This window comes from Peromyscus californicus, unplaced genomic scaffold, assembly GCF_007827085.1.
Source record: "Peromyscus californicus insignis strain IS unplaced genomic scaffold, ASM782708v3 Scaffold_15__1_contigs__length_86483966, whole genome shotgun sequence".
Lineage (NCBI taxonomy): Eukaryota > Metazoa > Chordata > Mammalia > Rodentia > Cricetidae > Peromyscus > Peromyscus californicus.
The window spans coordinates 7,392,501-7,414,513 of record NW_026294447.1 but is presented as its reverse complement, the minus strand read 5'-3'; the positions used below and the strand labels follow the sequence as shown (position 1 = coordinate 7,414,513).

The following is a 22,013-nucleotide window of genomic DNA, read 5'->3' as shown; positions in this document are numbered from 1 at the left end:
TTAGGAAAGAAATGAACAAAAACTCTAAACAAATCAGAATAATTTTTAAAAGGCACATACACACAAACATTAAAACACAAAATCAGAAATCTTATATATAAGCAAATTATCAGTAAGACAAAAGAAATGCCCAAACAGGACAACATGAGACAAAAAGTCTACAAAAATACCACTGAGTTCGTTTTGTGTTGGCTGTCTACTGCTGAACATGGTTAAAATATTCAAGGAGACTCCACTGCAGAACACTAATTTTTTCATTGCAAACAGATGCAAATTAGTGATAGCTTCTTCCTTAGGGACAGAAGGACATGTCTACCCCCCTTCTGAACACTGGGACCCCATCTGATGTAGGCCTGTGCTGGCCCCATGAATGCTGCCACATCTCTCTCTGTGAGGTCATATGTGTGTCAACCCTGATGCATCTGGAAGACACTGTTTTCTTGGATTCATCCATCACCTCTGGCTCTTACAATCTTTCTTCCTCTTCTTTAGCAGAACTTTCTGAGCCATGACAGGAGGGGTTTGATGAAGACATCCCATTCAGGACTGAGTACCCCAAATCTCTCACTCTCTGGACATTGTCCAGGTGTGGGTCTCTATGTTAGTTCCCATGTGCTGCAGGAGGAAGCCTGTCTGATGATGGCTGAGGAAGGGACTGATCCATGGGTATAGTAGAATGTTGAGAGAAGTCATTTTATTTCTATGTTCCTTTAGCAGAAGCATAGTATTTGGTTTTCTCCTAGGCCCACGGCTTATCTAGTCTCAGATTCTTGGCCTCCTGAGAAGTGTCCGGAATGGGTTTCATCTCATGGAACAGAGCTTAAATCCAATTAGAGAGTGGTTGCTTATTACAACCGTGAGAAATCATTTCATTTTGAGAATAACCCTTTCTAATTTTGTCCTTTGTGAGAAGAGGGGCTAAGCTGCTATGTTGTTGAATACAAGGAAGGACAGAATGAGATTTGAAAAAATATACTCTAATCATGGAAACAATTTGTCAGTTTCTTTCCTTGGAGGCAAGCTTAGATGAAGCCTTTTGCTTCCGAAGAGTTGCTGAGAATCGTGACATGAAAATTACTTTAAGTTTCTGGAAGCCAAGGTACGCTGTATGCTTTTCATCTTCCATGGAGGTTTTGAGAAAATGGGGAGTAGGAAAGAAAGAAGGAGCTTGGATTCTGGCTATAGCCACTCTCCCTGGTAGATTGCATCTCCTTAAACCAAAATGCATCCTGACTTTACAGAAGGCCTCTCTGTATTCCTACTGTAGATTTCTTACTGAACAGTTTAATTACATGCTACAGTAGAGCAAGATTTGGGGAATCTAATGAACAGTAATGTAAGCTAGGAATGCCAACTGTAAGGAGGGCTCATTCTGTTTAGTGGCTAGTTGAACCTCTGAATGCAATTAAATTACAGAGTCACATATCCCAAATAGCATGGCCTTGTGAAGATTACATGCAGTTTAACAAATATGATTATCAATTAGTGCCAGGAAAATGAAAGGGCAATTCTAGCGAAAAAGACAGACCAAGAACAGGGATGGACTCTTTTATGCCTATGACAAGCTTATCAATAAAACTAGTACATTACCAATTATCCAGGTTGTATTTTTGTGTCCATGTGATGCAAGCCAAGGTCCCTTGGGTAGAAGAGCCTCAATTAAGAAAATGTCTCTATCAGATTACCTGTAGCCTAGTCTGTGGCATTTTCTTGATTGATAATTAATATAATATCAAGTAGCTATGATACAGTGGGCAAGGCCCACTGTGAGCAGTGTTACCACCTGGCAGCTTATGCTGTGTAGTATGAGAGAGCAGGCTAAAAGAGCCATGCGAGCAAGGCAGTGAGTAGCATTGGTCCATGATCTGCTTCAACAACTCCAACCTTGACTGTTACCTGAAAGTGTAATCTGAAATAAACCTTTTCCTCCCCAAGATGCTTTTGGTTATGGTATCTTTATCACAGAAATAGAAACTTAATTAAGATACCAATCTTACAAGGTTTAAAAGCCCAGGACTCATATACTTTCTAAACTACTACAGAAAAATTTTTCTTCAAACCTTTTTTTTAATAGAAGCATCAAATTGAAAAGTAAAGGCATACTCTGCACATGAACTATAATCCTTGAATTATGCTCTGAATACCTTCTAGCAGGAAATGGAGAAGTGTCACAGTCTTTGATGTTAGGATTCAGAGAATTAAAAAAGAATGGCCATCAACTGTGTTCCATGGTGGCCTTGGGTAAATGATTTAACCACCTCAGAGTTCTGCAAAATGGTTTTGTAATACCCGTTTCTGCAGTAATTTAGAGGTTTCATTAAATATTGTTAATAGAGTTCTGTCCTATAAATGAATTTTTGTCCTCTTGATAGATAAGTGGGACTGAGTGTCCCTGTGACTATTGCAAAGGCACTGTGCACCTCTCCATCAAAAACGGGTAATTGATGAGCCCTATTTTCAGTGCTATTCTCTTGAGGGAGAAAAGTAGGGACAATTAAAGTCCTTCCAGTCAAGGACCAGCATAAATTACACGGAACCATTCAAGATCAATTTACGATGTTACTAAGAGTTGCAAGATCTGTCATCATGCATTAGTGTTTGCCAGAGAAAATAGGACCGGAAAATTAGCAAGGTTGAAGGCTGAAAGATTGTCCTGTCTCAGGCACAGAGGCCCGAGGCACATTGCCTATCTGGGACCCATATCCATATTCAAAGGCTTGGAAATTTGTGACTTGAAAATACCTGTATTTCTAAAAGAAAATTATTTAAGTCACAGTGAAAAAATTAAGGTAGAAAATGGAAAACAAATACATTTGAGTTTATTCAAAGAAACCTGAGTTGCACATGAATTATTTTCATGATTAAACTGATTTTAAACTACCCCTGTATATTCACATATATTCAAGGATGCCCCCATCATAAAATTATTTTGGCATGTTAAGTAAATATTTGAGAATCAATAAAAATTCTATTTTCTTTCCATTAATGAATGATGTAACTTATAGCATAGAAATTCTTGGGAATATATAATATGCATCTCAAGAATTTTAATGGTACATTAATAGTTTCAAACCAGCAGAGGGCTCTCTCCTGTAAGGTAGGTCTGTCTATACCTATGAAGGCCAACAATGCCTGTTAATGAGGCACCAAAGTAGGATTTAATATTTGTTATTGACCTCAGAATTTGCTCAAATCCTGCATTTAATTAAGAAGTATAAAAACTGAATGAAGCAAAGCCAAACCCACTTCTGACGCTTGAGATATAATTATTAATATTTCCATCATGCAAAGTTAATTTTCTTCTGCTGTTTCAGCTTGAAAAGTAAATGTGCTTCAGTTCTGCCTCATGAGTACGCACAGACTCCTGCAGCCTGATTCTCTGTCAGCTCCCAACGTTTTTTTTATTCAAATCTTAAGTAACATACTTAAAAGTGAGGCTGAGCAACTAGAGCTAGTCCTCTTAATTCAGTGATGCATGTAAGTAGAGAGTAATTTTGACTCGGACTGCTAAAATTGTCGTTTGAAAATTGTCTGATAAATATTGGAGGAAGGGAAGAATTCTTACTTTTTAAAGACTTTTTTCCATCACTTTTCTGAACTCAGTTCTTATCTCTGTCAGTATTTTCAAATGGAACATACAACAGACTTTTAATATTTCATAAGCAGTATATACACACCATTTTTGTCGCTTCTGTTCAGATGATTTTATTAACATTATTGTGACTATTTGAAACAGCATGAATTACAATGTACTCCTCAAGCTGTTGAAACAAGTCAACCCACCATTCTAGAAGTATGTTTTATAAACTAACATGTTGAACAACTAATTCTGTCCAGTTTTAATCATTTTCACCACATTGATGTATTTTTATGTAATGTGGTAATATAGATGATTTATTTGCAAAGGCAAATGCCAGCTCACGTAGACTCCAACACATTTTAAAGACGACAGAGATGTATTTAAGTATAGTTTTAGCAAATGTTAAAGGAAAAGTTGTCTAACCAAGCAAGACAAATGTAATTTTCATTTTGTTAAATATTTTAAGCTCACCCTTTCCTTTCCATAGGCATTGCGACAGACAAGAAAAGTGAATATAGCCTCAATATATAAAAAATAATCTGGCTTTTAGTGAGAGCAAATAGTATACTTCACTTTAATTTTAACAGAAAAACAAACATGAAAAGCATAGGTAAATAAGTACTTTCATTTTTCATTAACTAAGTAGCTCCTGTAGGCAGTATGTAAGACAACGATCTTTCTGTAGCAGTGACCTGCCATGGATGACTGACAGGATCAAGAGAGCTGTCTGTAGTTGGGCTATTTCCAAGAGCCAGCGGTGAGTCGTTTCATGCTTCTTACTCCCCAGAAAGCAGTGCAAACAGAAAAGAAAATCTGAAGAAAAAGAAAGTGAGTCAAAACTTTCATTCCACTAAATTAAATTATTTTCCTGGAATAAAGCAAACACAAATAATTTCACACAGTCAAATTTCTTAAACAAATTTTAGTAAGTTGCTCAGTGATCAGATTTAGTCAATCTAAGACATGCTATGTGAATAAAATAATGAGAGTAAGAAGTTTATTTTTCCTCTTTTTTGTTGTTCCTATGTTTACATATATGGGTTAGTTAAAGATAACTAGATGCTGAACAAAAAGAACAAGTTTCTTCTACATTTATGGGTACCAAATACTGTATGTTCTATGTTAAATGATGTCATTGCTTCTACAGTTTAGGGAGGTTTAGGAACAGGAGAAGTGAAAACACTGTTGAACAATCATTTACCTCTGAGGTGATATAATCTATCCAACTATGCATTTCATCCAACAGGAAGGAAATCCACAAAACTATGGCTAACTTGCCTTCTCCATCTTTTGATCTCACTGTGCATAAAAATGTAGCAACAAAATTCTCAAATTGAGTGTGTGTGTGTGTGTGTGTGTGTGTGTGTGTGTGTGTGTGTGTGTGTATGCCTTGGGAGTACTTTGAGTTTAATTTCTTGCTTTTAGGTAACATTAGATATGCACAATAAATCATCAAAAAAAACCAAACATGATATTTTTGATTTGTAGTGAACTTAGCAATAAGAAGCACACATCCATTTCCAGCAAAAATAATGGTTGTAGCATTTTCTGCTCTGCATAATCTAAATACTGTATTCCATAATGCATCTGTCTCTGCACAGGGTGTAGGTTGTGTGTTTTCAGGTTTCTCCTATGTGAATGCTTCCCCTCATTCTTTTTGTTAAGCCATGTGGCTGCTTTCCTGACCTCCATTTTAGGAGAATGTTAGACTAATGATGAGTGTTAGATGATGATGAAACAGTGAAACTTATTGTAATAAGTTTGTAATAAGCCAGACTTATTGTAATAACTATGCGGGTCTGTGAGTCTCCTGTCTACACCGTGTCTCTCTATACGTATGTATGAACTGTGCAAACCTTCTCTCCAAACTATGACAATACTTCAGTTACTTCTCCCCAGGAAGGCATTTACTATTTCTGGAAGATGCATTAAAATATACAATGGAAAAATACTTAAGCGGTAACATGTAAGCATTGGAGTATGCTGGGGTGAGGTACTGAGGTAAAGTCAAAGACATCAACTGAAGTCAGCCATTAAATTACCTAAAATACTTTTGCTATCAGGATCAGAAAAATGAAACAATGTCAGCAACAACTAAAAAAAAAAAATTTTGCTAAGCATTGGTGCTTAGATGTGATGCATTGTTCAATTTAATTAAAAACTCCTGGTTGTTTCTAGATGATTATTATCCTGAATGTTGATTAGTCATATAGGTTTGTTCCCCTTATTCTATGCATTCCTTTCAGCCTATCACACCCACAAAATAAAAAAAAAAAAGAAAATAAAAATCAGTACTTAAATTGACGTATAAGGCAAGAATAATATTAACATTTGGAGTCGCCTCAGAAGTCAAGCACAATGTATTTAATGGCTGGTTTTCAATTTGTTTCTTTTGACTGTAACTCAAGAGAAATGACCTCATGAGATTTCTCCTGGTGGTGCCAGGTAAAATAACACCAGGACCAGAGGAGAATTGTGAACACTACGGTACTAGAGTAGCGAGCTCCTCTTGTCTCTGAAGATGAGTTAATGTGGACTGGATAGCAGAGAATACAGCTTCCCAAGAGGGTCAGAGGTGGCCTATAGGACTGGGAAGTATTTTATTTGAATTCAGTATCTTCATCAAATAACTAGCACATGGTAGTAGAATCTGAAATATATGTGGCAATGCAGGATTTTATTAAGTTTGAATCTGTATTTTCTACATGAAGGAAGACCTGAGGTGAGTGATTTCCATGAAACCTCAAAAGCTCAGTGTAAAATTTCATGTGTCATGATTCAATTTTTTCCTTGTCCCCAAGTATGGATGGTTTCCTTAAGACTACACATACTTCTATCACTAAAAATTCTTCAGTAAAATAAAAGTGAAAAAGTAAAAAATTACAGGGTATGACTTTGTTATTATTCCACCATGATGGAAAGCCTTTTCACCTTTGAAACCAGATCTTTTTGATACATGTGAACCTCCTTCCTACCAAAGCCGGAGTATCTCCTGTTTCCTACCTGCCTCAAATGCCGTCAGCGCCCTACAGAGGAGCAGGGTTCACTTTGTTCATTTTATCTGTTTGGGGTATCTATGGACTAATCCTCCAAATAAATGTACAGTTAGTTGTGGAGGCCCACAGAGGCTCCCTATTAAGATCTTACTCAAGGTCAGAGAATCTGAGCTTGCTTTACCCAGCAGGGCTACCATAATGGGATGATTTGGCTATGGGTGTGGTTTCCAGGTGGTTTCTGCTGTATGTTGTGTTTTGATCATGAAAGGGGGAGGTCTTTTACCTCTCCACTTGGTAGTGTATAAAAAGCCCATTAGAATAAAGGACAAGGTGACTGGGTATTGACCCAGGACCCTCCCGAAGCTTCCCTGTGTCTCTGTCTTTCTTGTTGTCTAGATCTGTATTTATATCTAATACTTCCTCATTCCTCTCTCCTCCCTGCAGGAAACTTTTGACAGGCTGGAGCTGGACTCCTGCAGCTAGTAGCTTTCAGGTGACTCAATCAGATCTTCCTAATAAGCTGTAGAGAGATGCTTGGACCAGGGAAGCTCATGGTGTCCTTACCAGACCATGTTGTCTGATTCCCACAACATGTCTTGGAAGATTATGATCTACTTTGGATGGAGCAGTAGGAGCTCAAAATGTGTTAATAGATGATTACTAAACAATCTCAAGAGTATCACTAGCTGAGACTGTGCTTCACATTTGCAGTGGCCCCAGAAAGCCCCATTGCACATACAACTCTGACGGCAGCTGAATGAGATGAGCATCACATCCAGAGTTAATTGGGTTTTTTTTTTTTTTGCTTATTTATTTATTTATTTATTTAGAGTAACAATCTGGATGTTTGCAGGTTTTAAAGCCAATAACCACTAGGATTTTAAGATGTTTTCACAATCAAGATTTTAAGGATGAAAATTAGAGTTTTTAAACATAATATATTGACAAAGGATCACAAAAATGATGTAAAATGACTATATCCTTCTAAAACTATGGTTGACACTTCTCTGTTAGAAATATTAAAGTAGAGGAAAACAAATTAGTTTTTATATTCTGAACATATGTGTATGGATATATTATATTACCATATATAACATATAAGAAGTTTAATAATGTTACATGCATAATTTAATATGGAAAATTATTTGGGATGAAATTCATATAACCATTTGATTATTGAAATCAATTCTGTCAAAATTTTTCTCCTTTTCAATTTTGTTTGATTTTGTATTAAGCTATTCATTTTGTGTTTTCATAGTTATTGAGACTAAATGTGTCCCATTTGATAATAGATCATTACATATTTCTTGATTAAGTTAAATGAAAGAAGCTTCATTCTTGCAGAAGCATAGTGACAGAGTAAATGAATATTGTTGCCTCTTTTTCATTTATTCTTATGTTTCTGTAATCAAACTCAATGCACCCTCATTTTATCATAGGTCTGGCCAAATCCCGTGATTTTAACAGCTGGATGCAAAATATGAAACAGAGGGAGTTCATTCTCAGTGTCAAGCCCTCCCTGTGCTAACACATCATTAGTGGTCCTTGTCTTCAGGCTATTTCCATGACTTCCCAGGGACTTCAATTCTAATGCCTGAACTTTGACCTATACAGATGCTCTCTCTGTTTATTCCACCTCATTCTAGAAAGCTCATCATTTGGCAGGTGGCTAATCTGAGCACCTAATCCCTATTAAATACCAATGGGAACTATTGCCCCCGCCCATTTCAGTCTGTTTCAGGGGCCTTGTTGAATGAAAATGCTTCAAATATGAGCGAACTAGGATTCTAACTTATTGGAAGGAGAATCATACAAGCAGGGGTAATTTCGTGCAAATGACTTGCTCTACACCTGCAAATCCCCAAATCACAAGCCAAGTGAGTTGACTTCTTATATGCCTCTGTGTATATTCATCTCTTCTGGTTTGGGTATATATCTATAGCCATGCAAAGAGACATGATGGCCAAAGGAAGCAAACATCTCCTTGAACAGTGGGCCATTGCAATTACAGCTAGTGAGCAGCACTACAGCTTTTATGGAAGTGTGAAAAAGACTTTTCATAGCATTTAACTTTGACATAAATTTGCAGGTGAAACGCATGCTTTAAAATTACTCAAATTATTCACAGGAGAAAGAATGTCTATGGAATAACTTAACTTTTTGGTTTGGTTGGTTTTTTAATCTTAAAAGTTTATTTTCAATGATGTTGAAATAAAAATACTCACTGTGCTATATCTCATTTATTTCCTGCCTACTGATAAAAACCAATCAATGCTTTATGGAGCCTTGTAGCACTAATGAGTTGATGAGCATGCCAAATGTGTTAAGTTATTTCTCATAGGGAGGACCATTTATTCTACCTGACCAAGGAAAGGATCTCCATTATTGATATATGAAATGCTAATCTGTGAATTTTATTTTATTTTTATTTCATTTAATTAAACAACAAAATGTATGTGATTGTCTAAGTTTACAAAAAACATGTAGATTTCTAGACTAATTTCCTAGGATTCATGATAATCACATATACTCATTCTCAGCTCTGACACCTCATACCTGAACCCTAAACAGAAGATATTTTAACATAAAATGTCTTTCTTTCCCATCCAAGGGTTAATAGGTATAAATTTAAAACATTCAAAAGGAAAAGTATATAAAAAGAAAAAGAAATATTGCTCTCTAGTTTAAAAAGATGGCTCAGCAGCTAAGAACATTGGTTGTCATGCAAATGACCTGGTGTTCAGTTTCTTACATCCATATGGTGACATACAACACCCTCTCACTCTAATTCTAGAGGAACCAAGGCCCTCTTCTGACTTTCACAGGCACTGGGCACACAAGTGGTACACATACATGCATGCAGGCAAAACACTCATACACAGAAAATAAAAATCATCGACAAAGTTAAACCAATTATTTTTCTGGTGTCAATGAAGTTTGACTGGCTATTGTAAAGGATGCCAATAATTACGAGCGAGAACTGCTTTAATGAAAGCATGAAAACTATCTACATTATTTGAAATTATCTGGAGAAAATAAGCTAACACTCTAAGCACCATACTTTCAGTTTTAGAAATGGCTTTTGAGAGCTGTAGAGATAAGGACTCAAACAAACATTAAACTTGAATTGCTGTAAAATATCACTATTTTCTATCAATGCATGGGACAAAGACGCACACACAGAACAGGGACAGACACCAGACGTCCTTAAAAATGAGAACAGAAAGTGACTAGGGAGTGGTAGATTTTCTTTTCTTGGACTTTATCAAGAATCTGTTTCACAAATGTCTACTCAAAAGAAATTAATAGGCTTTATCTTTGCCTATAGTGTATTCTGTAGATGGCTAAAATATTGAGTCATACAGAAGAAGGCAATCAAAGTGTAGAGAAGCTGTTTCTAGATAATGTAGAAGCCTTGAGAACTGTGTGTGCCTGTGTATGTATGTGTCTATTTCTAAATAATATTTTCAAAACACAACCATAACTATATTTAATATGAGATTAAAGGGCAATTTACTACTGTTTAAAAATGAACTTTTTGTACCATGCATTAAAATGAATTAAAGTTCTTAGCTTTGAGAAAGCAGTACGTTTATGCACATGTATAAATGAGAACTGTTTGGAAAGGATGTATTTCAGCCCTTTTGTATCTACTGATATTAGTTTTAAGAAAAGGATATACTAAACATCCATGTCCAAATTAAATCAATACAACTTTGGGAATATGTCGTAAAGCATAAGTAGTCATTTGTAAGCATTTAGCTGACTTCTGTACAGTGAAAACTCAGATATTTTGCAATTTTATACAAAGTTGGGACAAAGGAAACAAAGTAGAAAAGGTATTAAATTGACTAACACAAGTGTCATATCATCCATGTTAATAAATTCTTCAGTCCCTACCTGATAATCTCTTAACATGTACAATAATTTATTCACTTCTCAAAGTCTAGTCTCTTCCTACATTATTTGTGAACTAGTCTGCTGTCCATCTAGATCACATTTGAGTTATCACATACACACTTGAGAACAGCAAATATTCTTGATAAGATTAGGGATCACTTAGAAGTCTATGAAGCCTACCTACATTTCAGAGAATATGTTTGAAGACAGTTGGCTTTAATTAGCTACTGTGCATGCAAACCCATCTGGTTGGAATTGTATAAACCATAATTAGCATAAAATGAAAATACATGTTACATTTCTCAAAAACATCTGTGGAGTTTTCTTCATTGAATTAAAAGTATGAATTAATTGTCTTTATTGATACACAACATTTTTAGGAATACTAACATTACCAAGCTTTGTTTTCAGAGCACAGTAATCTGCTCATACAATTTGTAGAATTGCTTTTGACTAATTGCTGAATTCTTTCCTTTTTTGTAGGCAATGGTACTGCTCCATATAGACTGTTTTCTCTACAGAGTTTAAACATTTTCGTATATTCTTACTATCCAAACTTCCTTCTGTTTTTTTTTTCTGGTTAGATGTTTATTCTTTTTATTTTCAAGTTGAAAGAAATTAAAGAGAATGCAGTCACTGGGCTGGGGACTGTTGTAGGAAAGATAGTCTTTTATGGGATTCTTTATACTAGGCATCTCTTGTACTTATTCTCTTTTTTTAAATCCATGTGAGAAGGAAACAGAACAAAGCAAAGCATGACAAATTCATAAGCATGGTCAACTTGTTTTAGCTTTTAAAAAGTTGGAACTAAAACTAGAGTACAAAGAACAAAAAGTGCTTGATGAACATTACCTAGTTTTACTTTGTGCTGAAACTTTTATATGCATTAAAGTTACTGATGGATAAACTATTCTAAATATGCTGACATTATGTCCTAAAAGTGAATGAACTACAGCTGAACTCTTTTTAAGAGTTTAATGAATTCAAAAGTTCAATATTAAAATTTCTATTTTTTTATTTTATTGAAGATTTTTATAATGGTTGAGTATCAAACCAAAGCCCTCATAAACGCAAAGGAAATCCCCCACCCCTCAACTATACCCAATAGCTACTCAAATTTCTTTTGTATGTCTATACAGCTATACAAATGCTTTACTTATAATTAGAAATAAAGTCTCTTTGACTTCCATTGGCACAAAATTCCTTGCCTCATATCCAGTATGTTTGAAACTGAAAACTTTCTTGTAAAAGATTGATGGATCCTAGTGTTTCAGGGTCCTAAAAGATTTATCTCAAATGAAGATATGCCTGACAACTAATCTACGATTGAAAATATTTTATATTTCTAACTTATTTCCAACTAGTGAAATTATGACATTTGTACTCTAAAACAGAGCCCTGTTTCAATGAAATTTATAAAGGAAAATCAATCAGTCACAATCTTCTACCAAAATTTCATTTCTGTAATTAGTGAGTGGCAAGCAAACCCTCTCCCCAGAATCTTATCATAGAGCAAATGGGTTTTCAGTGCATCCAGGAGCAAGAGCCTAGAATGTCTGATGTGCCTAAAACATTCAGCTTTTGGTCAATACTCATATATTCAAAGAAATATGTTTTATATGCAAAATGACATTCAGCAATGCTTATCATGACATTTTGTGTGTCACCAAAAATTTCTTTGTATTTGTATACTACTTAGGAAAAACAACAAAAAGTCTTATATGTTCAGTTTTTCGGGAGAGCATGTTGTGTTTACAGACATAATAGTGGTAACTAGTGTTAAAAATAGGACAGTCGATGTTAAGAGAGTTTTTTTAAAGACTCTTGCATATTGTTTTTGCTTGCGTCATAGGGATGATTAGAGCCTCAGGAACTGGAGGCCTCCAGAGTAGACTAATCGAAAGCCAGCTAATAGAAAGCTACATATGGCTCACAGCTTGAGAGATTTCTTAGAGTTTAACCAGAGATGGGACGGCCCAAATGGTTTTCCGTGAATGTCCTCAGTCATAAACTGCATCCTACTAGGCCAGGCATGCCAGAACTGGTCCCAAGGGTATACAGAACTGTGGCTGATGGCTAATAATGACAACTTCCTAAGGAAGTCACAGCTGCTTTCCTGAGAGACACCCCAGATGCCTGAACTTGCCCTTACTTTCTATTTGGACTACCTGTTCTGGCAACTGTTCCAGTAAAGAGAGAGGCAGGCAACAGGCACCCAGCTGTTTCCAATAAGTTTGGCAATCTAGATCCTGCTTGCACAAGCGCTGCAGACATCCAAAGTGCACAGTCTAGCTTTGAAGCTGTAAATAAGGTGTTAGCCCATACAAGACACAAATCTCCTCTGTTCCAAGTGATAATAGTAAGAACAATTTAATTAAGAGAGCAAATACATTACTAAAGAACCTATCATGACCTGAAGGAAAGAGGTAGAATCTCCACAAATTGAGGGACAATATATATATAGGTGTATATTAATTTCAGAGTCAAAATACACATTTCACATAATTTTTGAGAGAATCTTGAATAACATAGTAGAATATCTGCATCAAACACGCTACAGTAATTAGGCAATTCAACAGTAGAAGTGTTTCTTGAAATATTCATTGACAATTGTAAGAAAAGGCAATAATCAAAACTGAGGCAATTCTGAGAAAAGCAAGCATATTAGAATGATAAATTATTAGAATAGACAACTGATGATAGAACTATGAAAGAAAGGGGCCTGACCTGAAGCACAAGATGGATGAAGAATGGGAAGAAAACTAGGATGAAGGATGCACTTCCATCACCTTTACTACATTGTCAACAAGAGAAGACAAGTGCATTGTGAAAAACTATTAAAAGCTTCACTATAGAGCCAATGGAAAACAACCCCATATTTTTAAGTCACAACTAATAAAAACCTAGATTTCAATCTTATTTCAAATAAATACTCATATTACTCTATCAATTCATTAACTATTTATTTAGTGTTAGATATGCAATACAAAGAAAAAACCAGCATGGCACCAACTTGAAATGTGAATAGGTGTACAAAATATTATGTGGACTCAATCCTCATCAGATAATATTTGTTCATCAATAATCCCTCCCCCAAATTCCATTCTGTTCCAGGCATGTCCCTGCTAACTTGGGTCAGAAATAAGAGCAATATAGTCCTTGAATGTATAGAACTTAGAGTTATATACGTTTTTTGTGAACTTATCTCCTATAGCCTGGTAAACTTTTATATGTGTCTTTCTGAGTCCTTTGTTTTGTTAAAATTAGTTAAATTATGGAGTTATTGTATTTAATTTCATAACTTTTTTGAAAAATGAATTTTATATTCCATAATTATTTTGGAGGAGTTTATTTGAGTAAGGAAAAAATCATTCTCATTTTAGTAGCCAGAGAGTTTCCTATGCAAATCATAATTCATTACCAGTGTTCCACTTTTGGGCACAGAAATATATTTGAATCACAATTTTATCTTGAATAAGATATTTAATGCTACTATACTTCAGTGTCTATATCTGAAGACAAAAATAATCTGAGAAATTCCTTGGAAATAATGTGCATGAAAATGTATTGCAGCTTCAATTGTGCATCTGTTACAAACAGGATTTAGGCTATACTATCATGTTATCCTTACTGCTGCTGTTAGTGACTTAACCTTAGCAGTGATGATTCCTAAACTTTGTTCTGAAAATATTCACAGTTCATTGTTTCTAACTTTATTTTGATGATTTTTGTGTAAGACACATACAAAGAACTTATTTTTTTAATAGAGTAAAGAAAGTATAAATGGAAATGATAACATCTGCTTCTTTTTCTAAATGGCTCCCCTCACTCATTGTCTTTGAAAACCACAAGTCAGAACTATAAAAAGGCTTAAAAGATCCAAACTTTGGGGTTCTAGAAAACCACCGCCTGAGAACCCTGAAATCTGATTTGTTCTTCTTGTTACAAAATGACTAAATCATTCTACTTTCTCAAGAAGTGAAAAGGAGTTTGCCAACACAGTATGACAATATTAGAAAGTTCCCAGGATTATCCCCAGAAATAATTACATCTGCCAGGAAAAGAGGGCAGAGAAATAGTCTTGCCCCAATTATTGGCACAACAATGTTGCTGAATGAACAGAGGAAAAGTCATGAGAAGTACCTTGTAAAAAGCATTCTCTACACATTTTGGAGAAAGTCGAGAGACTAGAAACGAAGAGAAAAGAGGTGCTTTTAAGTTCCCAAGTCCCAGATGACAAAGTTTGTAATCTCCAAGGACATAGTGGTCTCTGGCAATCGGTTGTCTGAAATTTAGCAAAGCCAGGCTGCAATAAGATCATGCTCAAAAAATAATGTAGTGGATATGGCCAAAATGATGGCAGATGCCATATTGGCAATGACAGTGATTTTTGTGAGGACTATGTAGAGGCACAGTGATGGGAATTCAAAGGGAAGTGCAGTGGTTACTGGGTGAAGACAATGGGCTTTAAGGACAATTTCAAAAGTAAATACTTCATTTACACATGTAATTTAAAAAGTACAATACATATTCTTGGTCATGTTACAAAATGACAATCTACAAATCATTGCTTAGCTTTTAATGTAGTCGAAAGCTCATTATTGTTGCTTCTTTTCCTTTCTGTAGATGGACAAAGTTTGGGGGAGACAGATGGAGCTAGAGATGAGAAGAGGGGGATGAAGAGGGAGTTCTTAGGGTTCCTAAAATAATTAGGATGATTTGAAGATAGCGGAAAACTTATGAAACATTTGTTGCAAGGTAAATTACACTTTAGGCCAGTATGAGTTCTCAGAAACTCTCTCTGTAGCCGTGGATGCATCTAAAAGGGTTGTGATGGTGCATCTTACAGATGCTGAGGCCATGTCAATGATTCTGGAATAAGTAGGAGATAGTGAGATCTCCTGGTTCAGATCATGATGCTAGCATGTGGAATAGAAGGTGTCCAGAGGTAAAATTACCTAGAAAATCCTTGAGATAGTCCTGATATAATCCAAATGGTTTTGTGGATATAATCCCCTTACACTGTTTCTTACCAATAGAGAAGCACTGTGAAAGACTAAAGGTAGGGGTGAAGGAAAATTACTACACTAAAGTCTGGCAATTTAAACAAATTCTACCTGTAGGAGGTAAAGTGCAGAATATCAGACAAAAGAAATATATTCATGATAAACTCCTGCAGGCTTCTAACTGATGAGCTTCTTCATATGTACTAGGCTAATATACATATTTAATTGTTTTTGTAAAGATCAGCTAAGTGGAACCTACCATAAAGATAATTTCCAAATTGTGAAATTACCTTAACAGCATAGCAGTGTTCTTCCCCTAATCTGCATATACAGACACAAAAGCTTATTTGAGAACCGTGTTTTCACTGCCCTTGGCTTTTGTGTCTATTGCTATTTCAAGCTGCATCTTTGACAGAAATTGTGCTATAAGACTCTATGGAAGCCAAACATTCAAAAGAAAACATTCAATATAAATTATATCCCAACAAATGTGCTATATCAAGATTTTCTGCTACAAATATTGTCGGCCAATTATATTTGAACATTTTTTCTTTACCCAGTTATGATCCTCAGCAATAAATCAGTCTACCACAGAATCCTTACTTCATCAGTTCTCCTCGGTAAGAAGCGAAAGGCCAGAGAAACCTCACAGAACTCTGGAATGAGAAGACTGATTGACCCTTGACAATTTCACATGGATAAATATTGATGAAATTTTATCATGATGGAATCAAGGAATAATCTATACTCAAAACTGAAAACAGAACCCACATTCAGAAATGTTCTCTGTCTTTCTCCTTTTTTTCCTTTCCGTGTTTTATGTTTTTTCCTTTGCTCTGGCCAAGTGAGTTACAAGTTCCCAAATGACCCGAAGCCTCAGCATAGCTTGAGTTGCCGACCGGAATTCTCCCACATGGCTTTAGTGGCCAGGTCAGTCGGCATGATACTAGTACATTTAATTTTCAAAACACATAGAGTTGGAACAGATGTGTTTTCTGGGGTTGCAAGATGAAGTTCATGAATAAGGGGGCCTGGGTAATGTTGAATACAAGATGGTTAGTGGTCACTCTGCGAGACTAATGCCTGCTGATAACCATAGCTTGTCTTTGTGAAGAGAAGTTTCTAGTATTTGTGTGCAGTGCTGTGGAGCCTATCAGAGCTACCGAAGCTGAAGCAGGGCAGCAGGAGCTCCAGATCTTTATGTAAATTAACCCCACAACATGGAAAGCATTAACTTGAGGGTTTTAGGAATTTGGAACACGGAATGCCGAGGGTGTGGGTTGAATTGAAACACAGTATTATGACAATCAGTTTTTCTCTTGAGACAATTTTTTTAAGGTGCATACAAATGTGTAATTGAGCATTGACATATTACATCATGGTGTTATGCCCTAAACAGGCCCTATCTGTTTTATAGTATTTATTTCACCAAATACCACTGGATATTCATAGATTCCTCCTTTAGAGTCAAGCCGTCTGAATAAATGAGCAGGATGTTGAGGTGAGCCAGTCACTTCTCTGAAGAAGCCAGGCCCCAAAGGCTCACACATACACAAAGTACTTCTTCTGGAAAAACATTCCTGGGTTTTCAACATAAATCAGGGTCAACACATAATACAATCGTACTCTAGTGCATTTAAAAGCTGGAGAACAGTCTAACTAGGACATTGTTGCTTCCAACAAACCTTCAGGCCAAACAGCAATCAGAAAGAATTCATGGCTTGTGTTTAAATCCATCTCGGTTAAGGCCCAGGAAGGGGTTGCCTGGCTTCTTGGGGAATTTCCAAGTGGGCGTTAGGAAACAACACTTTCTCACTCCCAGGAGTCCACAGAATTTCCTTTTCCTCTTCTTTTGGTCAAATAGACACATAATAACAAAGTAGTAATTAATAAAAAATGTTAAAAAGACTTGGTGTTCACTCCATAACAATTAACTTACATGTTTATGGTCAAGAATGGCCAGATCTTTTGACTGGAGTCTCACATGTATCCACTCATAATTTTTAGTATTAATAAGATTTAAGAATTTGAGGAATGACTGGTGGTTAGCTGGATGCTGAGGGAGAAACATCTTCCAGGCAATTAAACAATCTTGTTAAAAGCCTCACCATGCCGGGCGGTGGTGGCGCATGCCTTTAATCTGAGCACTTGGGAGGCAGAGCCAGGAGGATCTCTGTGAGTTCGAGGCCAGCCTGGGCTACCAAGTGAGTTCCAGGAAAGGTGCAAAGCTACACAGAGAAACCCTGTCTCAAAAAACCAAAAAAAAAAAAAGCCTCACCATATATGTCTAAACCACAGCTTACACACAGCCAAGGAGAACTGTAAATAAGCCCAACAAAAGCATAAAGCATTATGAAGGTAGTTTGTGTGTGATTTTTAAAAATATTTATTTTTGTTGTTAGTAATTTGACTCCATAGTTCTGCAGCATAGTTTCTGTAGTTGGTATCTCCTGTCTCAAAGTCACAATGTCAACAAAAAATTTCATTCACCAGTAGGCCTAAAAGAAGCAAACAAACACAAAAAATGGCGAGTTTGATAAACAGGAAGAAAGATGTGGCTGAACCATAAAAAATGTATTTGGAGTTTTGAAGAACTAATATTTAAGTGTCAGTACAAAATGTAGATGCCATAAGATTATATATAAAAGTAAATATTCTGTTTAGTCAAATTGCATAGTGGATTGAATAATTTGCTAGATACAGCGGTTTAATTTTATTTTCTAATATAAAAGTATAAGGCATTAAAAGGTTCATATTGCATGTCAGAATTGAAAGGCTGTAGCTCAGCAGATGAAAGCATCTCAGTTGAACATGCATTCTGTTCCTAGACATGTACATAACAAAGTGACGAGCCTGGGGGTGTGGTGACACTTGGAAGATAAGAGATGAGATTATGAGTTTGAGGATGGCCAGAGCAAAAGGAAAACACTGAGACCCTGCTCTTAAAAAAGCAGAGAAATCATTGTGCATTCATGTTCATGGAGTTTCAATGTCGTTAACAAGGTTTTAACAATGTGAAATGCATAATTCCTCTTGCCAAACAGTGTAGGCCTCAGTGTAAAGTGACCTATAAGATGCATGTAAAGATTTCTTTTCTCATTATGTGGATCAGGAACACCTCTAGGAAGCCTAATATGTAGCTAATCTCAAAAGAAAGAGTGAACACCAGATTCTACGGGCAAATCAAAGAAGAGAAAGAATGCAAAGCTGGAGCAGGAGTTCTGACGTTGCAGCTGAATTATGTGGGACTTTGCATCTGTGAGAGCAGGAGAGCTGGAAATCAGCCTATAAGTGTCCAACAACCAGAATAGAGGAGTCCTAGGAAAAAATACCGCTGGCCCTTGGCTCTAAGATATCGATAGTGAAACTCCATGAAAACTGAAAAGTAAAATTTTTCTTCAAGTATAGTCAACACTAAGAAATTAGCATAAATTGAGTTTTCCCATGAGGCTGATGGGGACCCAAGAGGAGGAAATGTAAGTTACATAGAGATGCTTTCATGGGCACGTGAGAAGCCCAGGAATGGAACAATCTCAACCAAGCCTGGACTCACAATAAAACATCAAACTCCTGGATCATGTGTACTAGTATGCTTATGAATGTAGGTCCACACACACACACACACACACACACACACACACACACACAGGGGACATCACAAAGGAGATAACAATATATTTAATGAGGAGAATTATCATTGCAAATATTAAAAAGTGATGAGGAGTCTGAAAATGCAAGGTAAGATTTTTAAAAAGCTCTTCATAAGATTTATATTTATATTTAATTATGTATATTTGTAAGTGTCTGTGTGCAGGTGTGTGTGTGTTAGAACCACTAGAGATATCTTGAATGGGTGCTAGGATCAAAATTGTAGTACTTTTTAAGAGCAGAACAAGCTCCTAAGAGAAAAATCATTTCTCCAGTCCCAAATTATAAAAGATCTAATGATAATTAAGCAATAATAGAAATAAGGAGAAACATATAGAAACTGTGAAAATTGCAGATAAGTCTAAGTGAAAACCAAATAAAAATATTTCAAAACAAAATGTACTTATTGAAATTAAAATCTGATGAGCTGATAAAAACAAAATACTTGAGATGGAAGATTTAAAATCCACAAAGAGTTAAAGAAGAAAAAACATGGAGCAAAGATAAACACATAGAAGACAAAGCGAGAAGTACGTAACAAAGTGTGCACAACAAAGGTGTAGAAAGAAGAGGGAGAGGACGAGTGGGAGAGGCCATGAGAAGTGCCCAGCGGCACTAGCATCTCAGAACCTAAGAGACAGGAAAGACACCCATCACTGTAGCTCTGAGGAACCCAAGGATGGTTACAAACAAAGAGAGCAAGTTAGATGTCTCAATGAAACTGTGGAAGAGCTAAATAATAACGGAAGCCAGTAACAAGAGGCGTATTACGTGAGAAAAAATTAAAAGCTTATATTGATTGTTGATCATATTATGCTGAACTATGTTCAAATATTAACAAATCTCTTTAAACTTCAAATGTCAGCACAAAGCACAAAATCATCACCTGTCAATTAAAAATTGAGGACAAACTGAGAACATTCCCAGACAGTCATAGTTCAGTAATCACATTGAGGAAAGGCAAGGAAAGGGATTGTATTTCAGAAAGAGTGAAATTATACTGAAAGTAATGTCAGTAGGTGAAAAACAAACAAACAAAACGACATAAAAATTACAATGATTAAATTAAGAACTCAGTCAAGTAAGTGAGTGATAAATACAGTCAATCAAACAAACTGTTAATCGTCTATAAAAAGTTAAAAAACCAGGCAGAATTGGGACTAAAGAGATGGCTCAGAGATTAACAATGCTTGCTATACAATCATGAAAACTTGCGTTCAGACATAAGCACTCACGTGACAAGCCTAAACACGCACATTTGCCTGGAACACTGAATTGGCTGGGAGGGGAGAGAGGCAGATTCCTTGGCCTGTCAATCTTCCCACCTAGCTGAGTAAGTGTGAGCCTAGGACTCAGGGTGAGACCTTGTTTGAAAGGAGCAGAAGGAGAGTGATGATGAGGACATCTGATACCTCTTCTTAATTCCATGTATGCACACAGATGCACGCACCTGCATATACACGCGTGCAGGCATTAGACTCACAGACACAGATATGTGCACACATACATCTATACGTGAATTTAAAAACCTAGGCAGAACTGTATACAAAAATAAAATTGAAGATGAAGGAGTTAGACTAAGAGCATTAATAAATACACAAACATTAAAATTTCAAGAATAAACATTCAAAAGACTGAAATCATAATTTCCTAACTAATAAAAACAAAAGTAAGTAAAGGGCATGCATATGCACATACTCACACACATATACACACCGTATTGAATGCACTACATAATACGTAACAAGAAGACAGAATAAAAAGGAAGTACTGCTAATGTCTAACACTAAAAATAGCAAAGACAAAAGATGTTAAAACAATGTCAAACCAACCAGCAATTGAAATATATAAAAATGAGGTTTACCAGCAAATAAAAAGAGACTTCAGGATCTCAAACCAAATTTTTCAAGCCAATCAAGTGATGTTTATGATGGTTTTATATATGCATATGTATATATATATAATGTGTGTGTATAGTGTGTATGTATGTATATGTACATATATATACATATATAACATATACACATACACAGTGACATAGACTTATTTAAATAAAAAACTTTAAATTTGTGAAAGCAGGAATATCATCACTGGATATTATGCACTATTGAAAATGAATAACTTGAGATACATAAGGGGAATTATTACACTTGAATCTATCAACCAAAATGAACATTTATTTCATGATTTATATATATATATTGATATAATATATACACAACATAACATATACACTATACATAATATAGTATATATTATATAATAGCCAATTGTATTACATATAATAACCAATCAGATAGTATATATAGTTATGTATATAATAACCAATAAATATTCTAGAGGGAAATGATGTTATGATTCTAATATGGATACATTTCAAGAACAAATTTGAATGAAAAATACAATGTTTCTTAATTTTTAAAAAGCAGAATAAAATGCTGTGTATTTAATATAATACCTGGGCAGAACATTGTCATGAACAGGACATATGAATAGTATATTAGCTGTGACGTGTGTGTCTTTACGTGATTTAAACACATTTTTCTGTTAGCTTGGAAGCCATGTGTTCAGTTCTGGGTGCTTAGTTTTTCAGTTGCTCTTTGGGCTGCTGGTCTCCACAATGAAGGAAGGAAGGAAGGACATAGAGTCGACTCCTGGGGCTAGAGAGAGGACTCAGGGGTATTGCCTTTGCAGAAGACTTCAGTTTTGTTCCTAGCAGCCAAATTGAGTGGCTCACAGACCACTTGTTTACTCCAGCTCACGGAAATCTGACACCTCTTATGGAGCATATGCAAACATGGTATTCACACATACAGACAAATATATACACAGAAATAACAAACAAGAATCAGAACAAAATAGTTGGCACTCCCTAAATTTAAT

The 22,013-nt window shown here is 35.8% G+C and overlaps 1 protein-coding gene across 1 annotated transcript in view; it reads right to left on the bottom strand.

Moving 5' to 3' along the window:
* Positions 1-2,799: 2,799 nt before the first annotated feature.
* The window catches only part of Agmo (alkylglycerol monooxygenase), a 304,197-nt gene continuing 284,983 nt past the window's right edge, over positions 2,800-22,013 (bottom strand). The window contains exon 13 of the mRNA XM_052738359.1: positions 2,800-4,393. Within this exon, the coding sequence (XP_052594319.1) occupies positions 4,319-4,393 (75 nt within the window). The 3' untranslated portion in view covers positions 2,800-4,318. The remainder of the gene's footprint in view (positions 4,394-22,013) is intronic.